The 18911-nt window shown below is 61.8% G+C and overlaps 1 protein-coding gene across 1 annotated transcript in view; it reads right to left on the bottom strand.

The window, feature by feature from the left end:
* The window catches only part of ITPR1 (inositol 1,4,5-trisphosphate receptor type 1), a 181156-nt gene that overhangs the window by 9782 nt on the left and 152463 nt on the right, over positions 1 to 18911 (bottom strand). The window contains exons 50-57 of the mRNA XM_054694812.1: positions 18723 to 18845; positions 15650 to 15825; positions 14433 to 14597; positions 13658 to 13853; positions 12449 to 12541; positions 11441 to 11580; positions 11086 to 11251; positions 8915 to 9075 (exon numbers count right to left, since the gene is read on the bottom strand). Of these exons, the coding sequence (XP_054550787.1) occupies positions 8915 to 9075; positions 11086 to 11251; positions 11441 to 11580; positions 12449 to 12541; positions 13658 to 13853; positions 14433 to 14597; positions 15650 to 15825; positions 18723 to 18845 (1220 nt within the window). The remainder of the gene's footprint in view (positions 1 to 8914; positions 9076 to 11085; positions 11252 to 11440; positions 11581 to 12448; positions 12542 to 13657; positions 13854 to 14432; positions 14598 to 15649; positions 15826 to 18722; positions 18846 to 18911) is intronic.

The following is an 18911-nucleotide window of genomic DNA, read 5'->3' as shown; positions in this document are numbered from 1 at the left end:
AAAGCAGAAGCATCCTTAGTCGTCTTGGAAGCTTTTAAAAAATATATTCAACAAGTACCTGAGGACGTCCTTTCTGTCCTTAGCACAAGGATACCTGAGCCTCCCGGGCTTCCTCAGTGAGGCAGGACCGTGATCCAGTTACGCAGCGTGGACAGAGAGGGAGGGAGGGAGCGTGAGGGGCTTGCTAGGTGTGGGCAGCTCAGGGTCATTCCTGTGGGCTGGAGGCAGCTCGGCTGGAGTTGGGGGGGTGCAGGAGGAGTGCGGGGTACGGAATGCAGGGGGTGGAGGTGGTGAGCCAGTGTCTCTTTGCGGGTCAGTCTGCCTGCCTGAGGTGGGGGTGAAAGGGCGCAGGAGCTGGCACCCACCTGCGGCTGCACATGGCATCGCGGGCACGCGAGCTAGGTTCAGCTGCGACCTGGCTCTCAAATCTTCTCTACGTTCATTTACTTAGCAGACGCGCCACACATACAGAAAACCCAGAGTTCCGAAGAGTCCACATTAACGAGGTCCCCAAAAGCCACTCAGAGGGGCGCTAGGGCGAGCTCCAGGCCGGGTCCTGCCCGTACTCTGAGGCGAGTGGGCGAAGCGCCACAGATGAAAGAGCGTTTCCAGGGTCCCACCCACTTTTTGCAACGTGAGAGTCTGGCTTTCCATGCAGTGATTTCAGAAGGTCTTTGAACAAATGCAGAAGTGCAGATGTCGTGCGCCGCGCTGTCGAGGGCTGCAGACAGAAGAGGCCCCTTGTGCTCACCCCCGGCTGTGGTTACGGCGACTCCGCACGCTGGGGCTGCTGTGGCGCGCGGGAGCCTGATGGGCCTGTGGGCAAAGGCAGCTGTGCGGCTTCTCTCCCTCCCTCACCTTCTGCCCCAGCAATCCAGGCAGGGAGCCCTGCCCGTCCCTGGAGCCATAGAAAGTCCTTCTAGAATATCTAGTTTGGCTAACGGTAAACTGAAAATATTTTTATATTAAACTCAAGAAATGTCCCTGGGCTGAACATGAAATTGAATCCAATTTTAAATGTAAAGATGAGGAAAATTCCAAGTGCCAGGGGCCGCGTGTCCCTACCCGAGGGGTGAGCCATTTTCCATCTCTTGGGGCCTTCAGTGCAGAGGCAGGAGGAGTATTTCCCAGCTGGGTGCTCGCCAGCCCCACGTCTGCTCCTCTGACCTTGTGTCCAATCATGAAGAGCCAAGTGGGGGATCCCACTAGAATCCTAAACTCTGGGAAACCAGCTCAAGCTCAGACAATTCAAGAACTCTAGACGCCATGGGGCTGCTGTCTTTCCTGCCATTAGACAGTCATCCTGGAGCATAAGGCGTATCTCCAACGGCCACGGGGCACCTGGTAGTTGAAATTCATCAGCAATTCTAGCCAAACTGTTCTCTCCATTTCCACTTGGTTTGCACCCCAAGCAGCTGTTCATGGTTCCTCACCCACAGGAGTCCTCAGAGCACGTAGGTCTGATGTTGAGACTCCCAGTCACCAGGATGGGGGCGGAGAGACCACCCAGCTCCAGGTACTTTCTGTTTCGCTCAGACTTACCCAGGCTGAGCTGGCCTGTGAGCTGGGCGACGCTGGTGCAGCCCGGGCCCCGGCCCCCCAGACCCTGAGGTCTGCCCGTGCTGACGGAGCCTGCCTGTGTGCCTGTTCAGAGCAGAAACGCTGCTCAGCCTCTGGGCTCCTGCTGTGTTTGAGAAAGTCACCCTCAGCTGAGCTGTTCTGTTGCTGCACGGGCCCTCCTGGCGTGGTGTGTGCACGGGGTGTGTGTGTGGGGGGGGCTCTGCCCGCTGCCTCGGGGGTCTGTGCTCCAGGGGCCCAGTCACTGCTGGCGCCTCACGTACCCGTGTCACTAGGCACCAGCTGCCCTGGTCCCAGCCGGCTGCTGCCAGCCCTGCGGCGCTGCCTCTGTCAGAGCTCACAGGCTGACTGAAGCCGCAGCCGGAAGCTGGCTGACCACAAGCGCTAGAGTTCTGGTTAGTTCTTTTCTAGGTAGAGTTGGAAAAGTCCCTGCAAAGGCAAACACTGAGTTTTAGAACTGGGGGCGGCACTGACCTCTTGAAATGTCCTTGACTGGAAAGAGGGAGGGTGTGACAGCACACAGAGGCTCGGAGGAGGAGAGGAAGTTGGATTGTGTGATGCAAATGCTAATCTTTCTGAGAAGTGTTTTTTTTATTCCCAGGTTCAACTGAAGCCGCTGTTCTAAGAAAGAGGACTGAGGTAATCAGCTCCCCGGAGCCGCCCAGGTAGTTTTGTTTACCACATAAACAACGGACCCTTGTTGTTGGGTCTCTTGCTCTTGCAGGGAGCAGGGACGCTTTTTTGGTGGGGCCGTGAGGACAGGAGAAGGGCCCCTGGGGCACGGCCACTGCTCCCCGGCCCCCTGGAGCGGAGCCCCCCTGAAGGCTGGAGGCGGCAGGCGCTGTCCTTTCACCTCAGACAGCGGCTGTGTTTCTACTTAGCTCACAGGGCAGGAGGGAAACTGACTTCCCCAGAATGCTGGCGATGCCTGGGTGCCGGGGTGACAGCAGGAGTGAGGGACGGGTCCACGCCCTGGCGCTGCTGGGAGGGAGGCCTGGAGGTGGTACGTGATGCTTCAGAACAGGACGCAGGACACTGGGCGGGCTGAAGCCACTCGCCCCGCTCGTGAGCCGGGGCGCTTGCTCCCATGAAGGTGAACAAAGCAGCCCCGGGCTCCTCCGGATCCCCGCAGGAACGCCTAACAGCCAGACACCCAGACTCCGCGTTTGGGTGAAAATGGTGATTAGGATTTCCTGACAACCACCGATGGCTCTGCATTCGCCATTCACGCCATTATACGTTTAAAAACACGTGAACAGTGGATCCCCACTATGGACGTGATGGGGGGGTTGGGGGAAACTGGAGAGGGGGGCAGTGTTTTCAGGGCCCTCAGGCTATTTTGGGGAACACAGTGTCAGAGAGCAGAGCCCCAGGAAGGCTGCCCAGGCTGTCTGAAGTCTGGGCGTCAGTGAGGTTGGTCTGGAGCGCTGGCTGCCGTGACGCAGGCGGGCCCCACGCTGCGGGCCTCTGCCGGGCTAGAATGACATTCCCTGCCAGACCCGGGCAGTTGTTCTTGGATGACACAGTGTAACAGAGTCGGGCCGCACCCAGTTCTGATGAAATCCCCAGGAAAGCCAGCTGCAGAATCATCTGGCGAGGTGCTGTGGGCCCCCAGGTGACGTGACCGTGAGGAGGGGTGCGCCAGCGCAGCAGCAGCCGGGCCCATGCACCTGCGGCGGCAGGTCTGGGAGGAGGAGGCCGGGTGGCCGGGCTAACCGCCTTCTCCACGGCTGCCGGGACACTGCCCAGGGACTTCCACGTCCAGCTGGTCAGCTGAGGGAGCGCTCGGTTCCTGGGCACGGATGCCAAGGGACCTTGGCAATTTTCATTGGTTTTCCTCTTCTGGATCCTGTGGACTTTAAACTCTGACCTTTTATGACCTTTCCATAATATTGGCCTTGATTTACGTCTCCTCTTTTTGTACCAGGGCCCTTGGCTGTGGCCCAGAGGAGGGTGGCTGCGTCCGCTACGGAGAAGCTTCACAGACAGGTGTCCACAGACGTGTCTTGTCGGGCAGCTCCCTTGGGAGGCCGAGTGGGTTTTGCTTCAGGCCAGCCCTGCCCGGAGGCTCTGGGGAAGCAGTGCTCGGAGGTGTCCTCCTTGTCACGGGCGCGAGGGAAAGCGGCGCTGTGCTGCTCCTCCCCGAGCCCCATGGCACTCTGACCCCAAAGACCCCTCATCCCTTGTGGGGTCCAGCTCGGCCCCCCTTCTGAAGCTCAGGGTGAGGGCACTTTGGATCAGCCTCACTTTCTAGGTGGGGAAACCTGAGCAGCTGGAGCCTCGCAGAACCTGTCTGTGCAAGTCCTTCCTGCACCTCAGCTGGGAGCCCCGCCACTGCGCTGCCCCACAGCCAGCACAGGGAACCCTGAACCCGCTCCGTGAGGCAGACGAATTCACAACACCCAGGTCAGAGGACCACAGTCAGGCAGTGCCGTGACCCTGCAGGCCAGAGGACAGCACCGGTCTCCACCCCACCAGGGCTTGCTGGCGGGGGCTGCGGGAGGGCGGGGCGGGCTCCAGGCAGGAGGGAGGTGCGCCGTGGAGCCTGAAAGTGCTGAGCTGGGGAAGTGCATGTGGGAGCAGGGATTTCCTACGTGCACAGGGGCACGCACGAGCACACGCTCCCACAGGTGACCGTGCACGCGGGGACGGCCGGGAGGCTGCGGCGGAGGGAGCGCGTGTCTGCATGCCCCGGCGGGCCCCCACTCCTCAGTGTACGCCCTCCTTCCGGCTGGCGGATGGCCGCTCTGCCCCTCTCCCCTCGTCCTCACAAACCCGGACAGGCACCCTCCCCACCGTGGCGCTCAGGAGGGAGAGCGCCCCCGGGCGTGGGGACCAGGGCAGACCTGGGCTCCAGATGCCACATCTTCCCGACAGACAAGGGTGACGTCAGGCCCTGGCAGCGAGCGTGTGCGTGAAGCCTGGACTGGAAGAGCGCAGCTGCCGAGCCAGCTCCAGGGCCGGGGCGGTGGCCCGCTGCTGACGCTGTGTTTCCAGTGTGAAGCAAGGGTCCAAGCCCCTCTGCCTCTCCCAGGCTGGCTGCTCACTCCAGCAGGCTCCCCGGGGGGGGTCACCTCACCATCCCCAACCGAGGGCCCCGGAGCCCAGGGGACCTGAAGGGACGCGTAGGCCTGCCAGGCAGGGACACTACCCTGAGGGCTCTCTCTGCTTCTTCCTCCCACGTCTGGCCAGAATCCCAGCGTGAAGGCCGAGCCCACTACTGCGCACGCGGAGAGCAGGACGGCCTGCTCACAGCCTGGCCGGTGACTGAGCCCCAGCCAGTCAGCACTGCCGGCAAGATCCTCTTTCCCACGCTCTCCCAGCCCCACTGCGCCTTCTGAAGGCGGCTAATTCAGCCCCCCTGGGGGGGAGCGAGGGGGGGGGTGTCCCTGGAGGAACTTGCGCAGCTGCAGGCTGCTGTCACGGAGGTGGCCTGGGGTGACTGCGCTGTGGCACTTCCCCGTGCGGTCCTCCACCTTCCTGGGCCTCAGGGTCCCCCATACGATGGCGTCACGGGGACTGAAGGACCCCTGCCTGCAGATGACTCGGACTCGGCTCGGTATCCCATCTGTCCTGGTCTCGGCTGCCCCAGGACACGCGGGCGCAGGGCAAAGCTCTCAGGGCCTCGTGGCCCGCTGCTGGCGTTCAGCTGTCCACTGGCGCGCGGTCTGGGGGCTGGGATGCGGACAGGAGCACGCAGCCCCTCACCCTGGCTTTAGGCGTGCGAGTTATCCAGAACCACACTTCTGAAAACACAGGCTTTCGGCGACAGGTGGAAGCGCAGGCTACGGAAGGGAGCCTTCTGCTTCACCAGCAACGCGGGTGCCCGCGGCCAAGTCGTCGCCCTTCACTACGTCTCCTCCTCCACTCTCCTACTCTCCTGTTCCTAACTCGCAGCTCGTTCCGTCGCTTATCAAAGGAAGGGTCAGCTCTTCTGCTGAGGGTGACTGTCACGGGAATTGGGGACGCGAGTCTGCCGGGACCCTGCGTCGTGCTGGGCCTCTGCCTCGGGCAGAGACAGCCGGTGGCCGCGTGCCGGGAGGCGCCTTGGCCTGTCCGCTCACCGGCTCCGCAGCCACAGACGAGCACACTCCCATTTTCCGTGGGCACCAGAGGCAAGCTGGGTGGTGCTGAAATTACTCAAAAGAGGCGTGGGCCCACACGCGGCCGGGACGGGCTGCTCAGGTCAGTGCCGGCTGGCTTATGGTCAGCGTTGTCGCCGAAGCCCCGGTTCCTGTGGGGAGGGGACGCTCGGGGCTTTTCTCCCGCCTGACTGAGTGAGGTCACACTGGAGCGCGTTTCCCTGAAAGGACAGCCTGTCGGGGCTGGGTGACTGGCCGGGCCGGCTGCCTTCCTCCGGCACCCGGGGACACGGGGGCCACCAGCCGGCCTCGGACTCCCCCGGACCCTGGCAGGCGGTGGGCGGGGGCACCACTGACCACAGGACAGCAGCCACCACTGCCCGCCAGCAGCGGGATGTGAGAGTGGCACATCAGTTCAGCCTCAGCACGCGAGGCACGTGGACACCTTAGCTAAGGGAGGACAACATGAGTATTTCCCCCGGAGGAAGGTCTTGGGGCTCAGATGCCCATCTGACTTTTCTTAGCAACAGCACGCCAGGGGCAGGTTCCCACGGCCTTGGCCTCGCCGGGAGCTGCTGCCTCACCCACACCCCTGCACACGTAGGGTGGTGGTCACCCGCTCCACCCGGTGACCAGGTCGGAGAAGTCCCGTGGCGTGTCTGGGGGTACACGCCAGGAGGAAGCAGTGTCCAGACGCAAGCCTGTGAATTCTGTCTCCACGTCCAGTTCTTAGTGATGACGTCAGAGCAGGCACCAGGCCGGCCCTGCTGTGCCAGGGACATTCCCACCCCCAAGGAACGCTCTGCTGGTGTGTGTAAAACTCATCCGTGGGTTAAGTTCTCAACTGTGAGGCGCAGCTGCCTCAGGTGCCTACTCTCCTTCCAGAGAGGCATGGACCCGGTCTCCATGATGGACAGCGGGCCCTGGGGCCTTGAGGGTGAACCTGGTCCAGGGGAGCAGGCGACAGCCAGAGCAGCAAGCTGTCTTGTTTGCATGTGCACCCCCGTCCCCCGCCCCCCCAACCCCGCCACTGGTGCTCACCCGTCAGCCGCCACTCTCCCCTCTGCAGGATGGAGCTGCAGCATCCCGACCTTTGCTACCCTTGACGCTGTCAAGGGGCTTTTGTCAGGGTGGCTGTGCAGCCCCCATCCTGGCGCTGGGGCCCTGTCGGCAGGCTGCAGCGCTTGTCTCCGCCTGGTGCCCAGGCAGGCCCTCCCACCACCTGGGGCCCGTGTTCCTTAGGGACAGGTCACCAGTGGGCAAAGGAGCCGGGGGCCCAGCTCTGACCCTCCAGCCCAAGTCCAGACACTGCCTGGCTCCTAGAAGCTGAGGGCCCAGCACGTTCCACTGCAACCCTGAGGTCTGGGGCATCTGCTCCCCACAATGATTCAGCTAAGTAGCCCTGTTCCTGACTGCTGGGGCCAGTTCTCTCTCCAGGGAGTCCCCAGCAGGGGCTTGGATGCTGCTACAGCGGCGCTGCCACCAGCTGGTGGTCTCAGGCGCTCAGGACGCTGCAGAGAGCAGCGTGGACGTCTGGCCGTTCCCACACAGCCCAGACTGACGGGACGAAGGGCGGGGCGAGGACTGGAGCAGGTGATTGGGCCCTGGCAGAATCCACGACTGAGGAGGAAACCCTGGAGGATGGGCACTAATAGACGGGCCCTTGAAAGCCTCAACGGTCAGGGTGAGTCCAGTGCAAGGGCCTGACCCAGTGAGGAGAAAGCAGGCTCGTCTCCACCTTGAAGTTAAGGTGAAACACCGGCCAGCCTCATGGGCTCCAGCCCGGCTCATGCCAGTTTGAGTTGGCAGCTTCAAGCCACTGGAGGGACAGCGAGTCTGCGGGCTCAGCCCAGGCACCCCGGCCCGGCACCCTGTGGCGCGTCAGCACAGGCACCGACAGGCTTCCCCATCTCCTCTGGGCCCCACGTGCCCTGCTGGGGAACCGCTCACTCCGGCCTCCAGCGCCAGGTCCTGCCGCTCTCGGCCCAAACCTGCCCCCTCGCGAGCAGCTGCAGCAGGTCCACAGCTCCCGGCCCGCTCTCAGGCTGCAGAGACCGCTTGTTCTCGAACTTGGGTCATTCCTCCCCTTGCCTATGCCCGGTTTTCCTCCCCGCCTCTCTAATCTACGGCCCTGGTCTCTCTACCCTGGTCTTTCAAAGTCCTCTTCCGAAGTCCTCTCCACCACGAAGCCTCATCTCTCTCCACCCAGGCCCTCTTGGGGCAGCCGTACAGGCCTCAGGGCCCAAAGCAGGCCACCAGCCTCTGGCATCACGCAGCCCATTCGGGGCATCGTTTCTCATTAGTCTGCCTCTTCCTTTAGACCCTCAGGACTCCGAGTCCCGGGTGGCAGCCCCAGCACCCCCTGGGAATCCCCAGGGCCCACCAGGTCAGTGCGAATTCTGGCACGAGCTGCAGCTGCCCCCCTGTCCAGTGACAACGGGGAAGCCTGAAAGGAGCCCTCAGACTTCCAGCACAGGCAGCACAGCAGCCTCAGGAGCCCTGGCACCCGAGGTAGGGGTGTGCTAGAAATACCCCTGGGGCAGGCAGCCAGCGGGTGGGCCAGGTACAGTGACCCTGAAACAGACAGACAGGGGATTCCTCACAGCCACCTCTGCGTGAACATCACAGGCCTGGGGAGGACGAGGCCGCATGCTCCAGCCCCCCAGAGAGTGCGGCTCAGTGAACCATGGGGTCTTCCTTGACAGTGAGCAACCCGCCTGGGGTACAGGAATGCGAACCAGGACCCCTGGCCTCACAGGGGTGCCCTCGCTGCCCCCCACCGCTCTGGCATCTTAGTGGCCTTGGACACCATGGGTCTGGGAGCACAGCCAGCCAGGACCCAGCAGTCCTGCTGCCCATCAGCAGGAAGTGAACTTGGCATTGGCTCCTCCATCATCACCCCTGCCGGGTGATGAGCAAAGGTCTCCCAGAAAGGCCTGGCCGAGGTCCCGCAAGTCAGGCCTGCCCACACAAGTGGCCATTTGCTCATGCCTGGTAGAGACCAGGCCTTACTGGTCTGTTGGAGACCAGCTCCATTGTCTGGAGGAGAGGAAGCAGTGGCCCGCATGAGGCAGAGGCCAGGCTGCTGCCCTGACGCGGCTGCCGCCCACCCAGCCACCGGCCTTCTTCCCACCAACCCAGAGCACTCAGCCCCGGGAGGAGTGGAGCGTGGACGCCGGCATGTTCTCCTTTGCCACGTGCGGCTCCCTCGGCTCCCAGCACGCAGGCCCCGGCCGCCAGCACCGCCCACTCACCGCAATCATCTCGGCCACGTAGCTCTCGGGCCCGGTGTACTCCGTGGAGTCCTTCACCTTGACCAAGACGATGAAGCACAGGTAGTGCCACATGTTGTGCTCCTCCTTGATGTGCTCCTCGAAGGTCACCGTCTTGTTGTCGAACTTGTCTCTCTCCAGGCCTGGCAGGAAACAGAGCCGGCCTGTTAGCGGCTGCCCCAGAGGTGCGTGGAGGCCAGGGGCCCCGCCCCAGCCTCAGGGACAGTGTCGACAGCACGGCTGCAGGGCACAGACCGTGGACAGGGGTGGCCCGGCCTCAGCCACCGCGCAGTCTTCAGGGCGAGCGTGCTCATGCGGCGGAGGCCAGGCTCGTGCAGAGCAGGCAACCGGAACCTGTGTCCCTTCCCCAGGTAAGTGCCAGTGGGCAGACACGTAGAGGGTTTTTGAGGAGACAAAGAAGACTTTAAATGTGATTTGAACCCTAGCTGCTAAGTTCGTATTGAGCAGAGGTCTGGGTGAGCCGTCCCGGACTGTCTTTCGGACTAAGCAAATGTGCAGCAGATACGGGGGCAGCCGTGGGGAGGGCAGCCGTGGCGTAAGCGCCAGCGCAGGAGCTGTCAGAGGTTTCAGCGTGGACTTGGTCCGCAGTCACGGGCACCTGAAGGTGTGGTCACGGGCATGCCGGGACGCACACTCCCTGGGCCTGGGCCTTGCCTCCAACACCCTTCCACGCCGAGAACCGGGGCTCGTAGGGGGAACGGCCGGCCAGGGCAGGGGCAAGTGAGCTTGGAATAGCTCATGCGCCACAGCAAGGCGCGGAGACAGTGCCCAAGGAGAGAAGACACGACTGGGATGTGACAAAACACAGGCGCCAGCGCGAAGGGGCCGTGGCAGGAAGATCTGGGGCACGGGGAGCAGGAAAGTCAACCACGACAGGACAGCACTCTGATCTCCTGGGTGCGTCTCCGAGCCCGCCTGTCTCGAATCCCAGCAGAGTATACATCCGAGAGAGAAATTATGCCAGCTAACAAGAGCAGGAAGTAGAACAGGAAATCACCACCTGGCACTCAAGCAGACGTCACGGTCAGAGGCCGCAACTGATGGGTTCATGTGGAACCCGGGAGCGACAGGACCGCTGTGGTCTCCACATCTCTCTCCGTGAATGCTTCTAAGTTACAAGGACAAGCAGCCACTGCACAGGCGGAGACCTGGCAGCTACCACCTCCCCCAGGGGCCCGCACCCGGGAGGCTGCCATGGTGCTTGGCAGCTCCTGGGAGATGCACGACCTTGTGTTTCCCTGAGGAAACATCAGACAAACCCAGACTAGGGGACGTTCTATACAGCAGCAGCCCATCACCTTCAAGAGTGCCCGTGGAGGGCAGGGGCAGGCTGGAAGAGCGGCCCCGCGCCCAGGCCCTTGCAGTCGTCGGTGGGGTAAAGGGTGGGTGTGAAGCAGCGGGGCCAAGGTGCTGTGCCTGGCCACATCCCGACCTGTTTTGGGGAAACACGCACTGAAATGCTGAGGGATGAGATGGCATCGTGCCAGCCACCAGTTCTCAAACTGTTCAGAAAAATAATGTGTGTGTGCGAATCAAGCAGACGTAAAATACTAATATTTGGGGAATCTGGGTAAAGAGTACAAAATTCAGGATACTATTCTTGTGACTTTTCTGAAATTCTGCAATTATGTCAAAACAAAAAGCTCTAAATGGTGTTAAGGGGGGCAAAAAGCAAAGAATTTAAGTTTTTAAATAGAAAATGCTCATTTTTTTTGAGTATACATACTAGTAGATTTACATATTTAGTAACTTTATTATGAATAATCCTGACATGATTACTCAGCTCCCAGATTTCTGCCTGATTCGTTTACATTTATGTGCATTTCCCTAAAGCTACAGGGAAAACGTCCCTGGGACCCGAGCGCCACTGTCCTGGGGCAGCTCATGCCGCGGGGCACCCGCAGGGAGCGATGGGCGACAAAGCCCCGGAAGCGAGGGGCTGAGCAGCTGGTCAGAGCCCGCAGCCCAGCTAAAACCCAGCTGCCCCTTCCCTGAGCTGGACACTGCAGGGGGGACACTGCGGGCCAGGCCCGGGGAGACACCAGGGCCCAGGGCCCTGGGATGCTCGGGAGCCCGACGACAGCAGGGCGAGGGCGCCGCATTCCCAGCCCGCGCCGGCCGCCCCGGCTCACCGCAGATGAAGCACGTGGTCTTCAGGATCTCCTCTTTCTTCTGCTTCTCACTCCTCAGGTCGGCAAAGGTGTCGATGATGACCCCAAAAATCAGGTTGAGGACGATGATGATGACCATGAAGAAGAACAGGAGGTCATAGATCACTCTGGCGGCAAAGAGCGGCTCCTGGAGCGGAGGGGGTCATCAGCCGGGCCCGGGCCGAGGGCTCGGGGAGAGGCCGTGCCAGCCCCCCTCCATCGGCCCACCATTAAACTGGGTGTCCCGCTGTCAAGCCCCCCGGTAATTCTTTCCCACCCTGTGTCTGAGGGCTGGCCCCCACCCCATCCCGCGTGAAGCAGCGGCCCCAGACGGCACCTCCTTGGACGGCTTCCGGAGCACGTCGCCCACGCCGCCCCCGCTCCTCAGCCCGTGGCTCAGCACCGTGACGATGCACATCAGCAGCGTCTCGCATGTGTGCTCCTTGCCCTCCTCTGGCTCCTCCACCGCTGCCGGCTCTGTGGACACGGGGACAGACTCAGAGGGGAGGGGCCGGGCCGGGCTCTGCGGCCACACGGCCGCTCCCGGCTGGCACCCGGCAGGGCGCAGTGACCCAAAGTCAGATACTTGACAGTCACCCAGAGCTATTGAGCCAAGTGTACCCCTTCATGGCCGCCCCCCCCAGCATGGCAGTGCTGCTCTTCCCGCCGCTGTGTCTGAAGCTGGCCCCTCCGGGCAGGCCGGACCCCAGGTGAACTGCTCGCCCTCCGAGCCGGCAGCCTCTGCGCTCGGTGTGGGTGGAGCCAGGGGCCTCAGGGGCTGCTGGGAAGCCAACCGCCCTCACAGGGGCCTCAGGGCCCTTTTGCTGGCCTCTGCAGGGAGAAGCAGGCCTCCGCCCACCCTGCTCTCCTCTCCCCTGCAATGAGATGGGTCACAGGCCTCATCGCCCTGCGACTTCCAAGCACAGACTTCCTGCCTTCACCTGGCCCTCGGGTCCCCTTTCTGCCTCATTTTACTTTCTGCCTCGTGACCAGCACCATGCTGAGCACGTGTACCCACCTCTAGGACGTCACACGAACTGCCCCCTATGCAGACACCACCCACCCTCTTCCCGGCCTGGGATACCCCTAGCTCCCGGATCAGGGGACCCTTCTCTCCGCAGTCCACCCCTTGCCCGGCACTGAGCCTGCGCTTTCTGACCACGCTCTACCTCGCTGCGAACACCGGCCCCGCCACGTCGGCAGCGGCTGCTCGCTCGGTGGCCGTCTGTTCTCACCCCCTTCTGCTGCTCCCCTTGGCTCCCGCCCGCCTTCCCACAGCGCGCCCCCTGCATCCAGGCACCCGTCAGCCCGGCACAGGCCCGGGGCCAAGGCTCCGAGGTCCTACCTTCTTGGGGGGCCGCAGAGGAGCAGTTCTCCCCCGTCTCCACCCGACACACGTCCGAGTACAGAAACTCGCCTGCCAAGCTCTCGCCGGCTTCTGGGGAGAGACGGGGCCCTGATGACGAACAGTCTGGCAGCATATGGTTAAAATGTTTGAAGTCCCCAATTCACTGCTGATTAAACAATTCTTTACATAAATAACACCCGACAATCCTGCATATAAATTCAAAGCAGAGATGCAATTTACACTTTCATTTGGTGATCCGGATGGGAAAAAAGCCAGAAATGTCAATTCCTGTCGGCTTACTAGAAATATCGCACTTCAGTAGCACCTCTCCGACTTTAAGGACAGGCAGCCGAGACGTCGACGACTAGCACCGGGGGTGCAGACTCCGCGAGTGCCCCACTAGCAGAAACTCAAGGTCCAGCCAGTGTCCCCCACAGCCGGAGGCAGCAGGCAGCGGCCAGGGGTGCTGCGGCTTAGCCCCAGCGGTTCCAGGTGGCTCTGCGGGCTCTGGGCGCCTGGGCTCCTAGCGGTGACCCCTTGCTCGTGGCGTGAGATATCGTAACCGAGGGAAGAGCTCCTGGGTATCATTCAAACTTGTGATTTTTCATTCTCAAATCTGGAGGTCCCGCCTATTGTTGCCGTGTAAAAGTAACAAGTGGGTCGTGAAACCTGCGAACAGTGGCAGCCCTGAGGCCACCATACTTGATAGACGGGGGCGGCTTTTTCCTTTTTTAAAAGTACGCGTGGATCCTGCCATCATCCTTCTCCTGCAGCTCCCACCCGGGCACCAGGCTGCAGCTGTGCACGTGCGCGGGGGGATGGCCACTGTGCCCCACTGCACCCCTTACGTCAGGTTGCTCTGGTGTCTCACCACGGGGACCCCCTCCCTCCACGCACAGGGGCAGGCGCGCCCTTCCAGTGAATTCCTGCGTTTGTGAGGTCACAGGAAGGCCCCCTCCTTAGCTCTCCAAATCCACGGTCAAATTGTTTCATGGAAACAGTCGTACTAATGTTTAATGTGACTCTGGACACTCATGTAGCTCTGAGGCGCCCTTTGAGAAGACCTGAGCCAGGGTCCGAGACCCAGGGCCCGGGTGGGAGGGCGACGCGGCCGGGAGGAAGCTGCTTGGCCAAGGCCGCGCTCTCGCGCGGTCAGTCAGGAACTGCTCTTCTAACGTTAAACAGGACCAGATGGTCCCAACTCACCTGGAAGAGCCGTTTCGTTGGGCAACCTGTCGACTTCCAAGATGAAGTCGTGCTTGAAGAAGAGATAGCCCACGATGGAGAACAGGTAAACCAGGATCAGCGCCAGCACCGCCGTCAGGATGATGGAGCGCCCGTTTCGCGTGACGCTCTTGATGACATTGAGCAGCGTCTCCTCTCTGTACACCAGGTCAAACAGCTACAACACAAAGACGCAGCACACTCGGGATGCCTCCCCGTCAGAGGTCGTCCACACCCCGTGGCGGAGACTCCCGCACAGAGCAGGCGCCCCCGGGGACAGGTCGCCCCTAACAGTTCTCTGCCCCTCTCAACAGTGGCAGGCGAGCTGGGGAGAGTGAGCCGAAGAGAGCAGTCAAGTCATGCCTCCGAGTTGCAGCACAACTGAAACTGGGCCGGCACCGTGCAAACCTGGTGGGGGGAGGAGCCGACCCCCCTCGGCCCATCAAGACAGGAGCTGTCCCTGCCCAGCCCGCCTGCCTTGGAGCGCTCGCCCCGCCTGGCATGGGGGAGGCTCTGCTCTTACTGCCGGATATGCCCCCACTCTCCTGGCCTGGCCTCCCTGTGGGCCTGCCGAGTCCAGTGGGTGGGGTGCTGTGCAGGGCCCGTGTGCGTGGCTACCGGGGTGAAGGGGCCTGGCCGGCTCCCAGGGAAGCTTCTTCTGAGAGCCCCGGGGGGCTCTGACCTGGAGCCCAGGCACAAGAGTCCCCCAGGAAGGCGGGCTGTGCTGGGCTGGGCCCCATGCCGCGTGGGCGCTCACCAGCAGGCTGTAGAAGAACTCGTGCACGAAGAGCCCCATGGCGCAGATGAGCAGGTAGAGCAGGTGGTACAGGAACTCCACGTCCAGCACCATGGCGCGGTAGCCCCGTGTGAACGTGCCGCAGTTGCCCACGAAGCTCACCAGGAAGATGATCTTGTTGCAGACCTGGGGGCAGATGGGGGCGGTCAGACAGGTGCAGTCCCTCTTGTGGCACCTGAGGACGGAGCTGCCCCGGCCACCTACCTCGGGGCTCCAGGGCCTGGAGCGTTCCAGGCCACCCTGCCCCTCCCCTGCGTGCCTCAGGGTTTCTCTTTAGTTCCCTCCAAGTCACGGGTGGTGGCAGCCGCGCCCGCCCCCCAGTAGCTAACACCACTCCAGATGGTAAGTCTTTGCTAAGTTGAGTCCTTCTCTCAAATGATTTACGTTTAAAGAAGCTGACGTTGTGAACGGCTGACGTCGGAGACACAAATGCGGGGGCGTGCACAGGAGACCCCTCTGGGACAGCGGGACTTGGCCTGCGTCCGTCTGCGCCTGCCTCCTGAATGGCCCCTGCACACGGCCCTTCTTCTCAGACGGCCGTCCTTGTCCCTCCCGGGACACAGGACAGGCACGGACCCGCAGGGCAGGCCCAGCACCACCCCGGAGTCCAGGCCCACGTGCCTCACGCACCAAGCTGGACGCCCTCGAGCCATGCCCAGGCCTCCCGAGGACCCCGGCCCCACGGCCTGGCCCAGCCCGTGCCTCAGGCCAGCTCCCCAGGCTCCCCCCACCAGAGTCCCTGCTGTCTCTGCCACTGAACCGGTCTGGGGACACTGCTGTCACCCTGAATGACAGGCACCTACTGCAGCGCCACCCCATCCATGCAGGGACCTCGCCTGCCTAGGACAGACCCCGTGTGAAGGCTCTGTGGGCCCAGTGGGCACCTCTCCAAGGGCAACCACTGCTGCGGGGCCTCTCGGGCCACCTGCTCCTTCTGTGTCGGGACAAAGCCTCTAACCTCCTGACCCAGCAAAAACGAAACCTCAGCTTCCTCCTTCCCGCCTGACTCCCGTGCTCTCGCCGACTGTCTCCAGCCCAGGGCGTCGCACCCAAGGTTCCACCCAGCCTGCGGCTGCCCAGCCCAGCCTCCTCTGCACCGGATGCAGAGGCTTGGGGCCGGCCGGGAGGCGTTCCTGCCCTCGCCTGACCCAGGATGCGAGCCTGGGCACTGGACTTACATTGAAAGCCCCCAGGAGGAAGAGCGTGGGCTGCAGCCCCACCGAGAAGATCAGCCGGAGAATGGTGCACGCGATCAGGGCCCGGATGCCGTGCGGCTTGGGGAGGGCGATGACGATGGCCAGGGAGATGAGCATGGCCGTCCACAGCAGCCCCGACCAGTGCGGCTCCAGCGTGCCTGCAAGACAGGCGGGCCTCAGGGGACGGCCACCTCCAACCCCTCACGGCCCTGCCTTCCCGGTCTCCTCGCCACTGGGGCTCAACGCCAAGTTCCAGTGCTCTGCCCCAGACCCGTGGGCACGTGCACCTCTTCCTGCCAGAGCCCTCACACAAGCTGCCCCTGCCTGGACACTGGTCCCCTCTGACTCATCCTGGGCTGTAGCAGGGATGCCACCTGCTCGGAGGCCCCATCCCTCCGCTCACCTTGACTGGCAGGTGTATCCCCTGCTGTGTTCGCTGCCCCCCTCAACCCAGGCAGCCTGTTCCTCTGTCTGTCCCACTCCTGCCCCAGCCACCCAGCCCAGGAGGTGCTCGTGGGTGCTTGCTCCCTGTGAACCCCATCCCTGTGTCCCGCCTGCTCTGGGAAAGGCACCCAGGGTCCGTCCTGCCGGCTTCTGCTGAGGCCTGGGAAGGAAAACGCAGGCCCTGCCTGGCCCAGCTCCCCCAGGGAGGGGAGGGCGACCCCACGCCATCACGTCCTGCAGTTAGATGCTCCCTGTGCAGCTCACACCAGGCTTTGTCGTCTCTCGCCCCCGCGTGTCCTATTTAGGGTGTCCCCTGAGATGGCCTGGCCACATACATGCGTCAACGAGGCTGGAAAACACTCGTTGAAGAAACCACCCCTGCATCAAATGCTGTCACGTTCTGGGTCTCCTTCAGATGTAAGCAAGCAGACCTGGCCATCGAGGCCACTGACATAAAGGGGTCCCCCGGCTGCCGGGCCACAGAGCCCCCAGGAGACGCCTCGCCAGATGCTGCTTGTGCTCCCGCCCCAGCCGAGACTCACGTGTCTCTGGCAAAGGTGCCTTGGCCCAGCCCCTGCCTCCTCCCTGGAGTCTTCACACAGAGGCCTGATGGGAGGAAGCCGGCCAGGGCGGCAGCTTCTCAGAGACTCGGGAAGAAGAGGGCAGGGAGGCCGCGGCCGCACCCCTGCATCTAACCAGTGAGAAGCCCGTTATCGCTCCTTTAGTCCTCTCAGTGTGTTCTCTGTCAGGCGTCTGACGAGTCTTTCGCCTGTCATTTTAACCGGGTATTTTATTATTGAGCTGCAAGAATTCTTCATAGATTCTGGACATGGGCCTTTCATCAGATACTTGCTTTGTAAGCGTGTTCCCTCAGCCTGGGGCTGGCCTTCCCTTTTGTGATGTATTTAATCATCACCCTAAACTGCCTCTAAGGGGGCTGGTACAAGGCATGGACCTGAACCCTCAAGGGGCCAATGTAAAAACCTGCCGTCTTCCCACTGTTCAAAAGTGTTTAAAAAATAATGCTAGATCATCCCAAAAGACCACTTCTTGAAGGACATCTCTGAGGCATCTGGGAAGACATGAATACGGACACGCATTACATGACTTACTGTTAGTTTTGTAAACATGATAAAGGCATGGTGATTACATATTTTAAAATATTCTCATAAATTGAAGGTGCATGAGGAAGTATTTACAGGCCAAACGGCAAGATGTCTGGATGTCTTTAAAATGTCTCTGAAGCTGCAGGAGGAGAGCAGACGAAACAGACGCAGTAGGTACAGCTGGGCTAGTGGCTGCATAGTTTACTCAGCTGCTCTCACTACCCGTGTGCTTATCTGACAGTCTCAGCAGTAGGAGTGTTTAAAGCACAGGACCACGCTTGCTTCTACCCTTGGCGGGAATGCTGCAGGCCATCAGCTGTGAAGGGGGAAGCAGTGCTCTTGGGAAGGAGCTTTTAAGGCCACCCTGTTCTTGGCAGCTGTGTGCTGTCAGCCACGGAGCCACACCTCACATGTCCTCACAGCCTGGTGGGAGGGAACTTTTGGAATCCTTTAGGGCTCAACAGGAACAAACACTGATCTCAAAGAAATGCTTTCAGGTGAGCAATCAGACCTTATTTCTAGATGGGGGTACAAGCCTCCTCTTAGAGATGGTTAGCAGTGAGCGTAGAAGATGGCTGGGTACATCCGACAGAAGAAAAGGCCAAACCCCTGACTCCAAAGGGGCATCTGAGGCTCCTTAGCTTCTCTGCAGTGGGCAGGGTGTCCCAGGGTCCTGCCTGTGTTTGCAGGGCAGCACCCACATGCTGGAAACCACACTGCCCACCAGGAACCACACTGCAGATGGCGGGCCCCTGATGGCCACCTCACCCTGGGTCTCTACGCTAAAGGCAAGTACCAGGAGCTGGAGCTCCTGAGTGGGTGGGAGACCCTTCCCTGCACACACCTGAAACTCCAAACCCACACTGAAGTTTCACAGCCACGGCTCCATGTCCATGGGCCAGAGGCCCGGCAAGGCCACCCGAGCCTGGGCACCCTGTCTAGTCACTCCACGGACGAAGGTGTCACCACAGGGAAGGGAGCTGCCACTCACTGTCCCTGGAACTGTCCCTAGATACCGGCCTCGACACTGCCCCAAGTGACCAGGGAAAGGTGTGAGATAAAAACTGACCTTAAATATTTATGGGGACATGAAACGTAAATGAAAACACACCCAACGGCACAGCTGAAGAGTGTGCTGGGCAAGCCCCCGGGAAGACAGGCCCACAGGTCTCACCCCCTGGGGAAACCCACAGCCCAGGCACTCAGGATGCATAGCAGGAAGGTGCCACAGCCCGTGCTCAGCCAGAGAGTGGGGAACCCTGGCGGGCTGAGCCCCTCGCAGCCATGTCATGGCTCAGCCGGCGGCCCGAGACACAGCCCCCACGGGACGCCAGGGCCTGACGGGAGCAATGTCTTGCAGGGGTGACGGAAGCGTGGCCTTTCTTCCCGCCAGCAGACACCCGAGGAGCTCACCTCTTGCCCAGCTAGACCCAATGGTAGGCCACTGGCCCTTGCGTGCAAACAACCCTCCATTCCACACCAGAAGGGCCTGTGGGGGCAGGTACCTCCTCGAACGCCCTTGAAGGGGTAGAAGAAAGCCACGAGCAGGTTCATCAGCACGGCCAGGTTGAAGGAGATGCTGCTCCAGAAGGACATGTTGCGGGCGCACCAGTACAGCACAGGTTGGGCTGTGGGGAGGGGGGTCGGGGGTTGGGGAGAGTGACCCCAGCCTCTCTGCCCCCGGCTGCCCCCTC

This window comes from Talpa occidentalis, unplaced genomic scaffold (genome assembly GCF_014898055.3).
Source record: "Talpa occidentalis isolate TD23 unplaced genomic scaffold, MPIMG_talOcc4v2.1 talOcc4.10, whole genome shotgun sequence".
NCBI lineage: Eukaryota > Metazoa > Chordata > Mammalia > Eulipotyphla > Talpidae > Talpa > Talpa occidentalis.
This window is presented reverse-complemented; position numbering and strand designations above follow the sequence as displayed.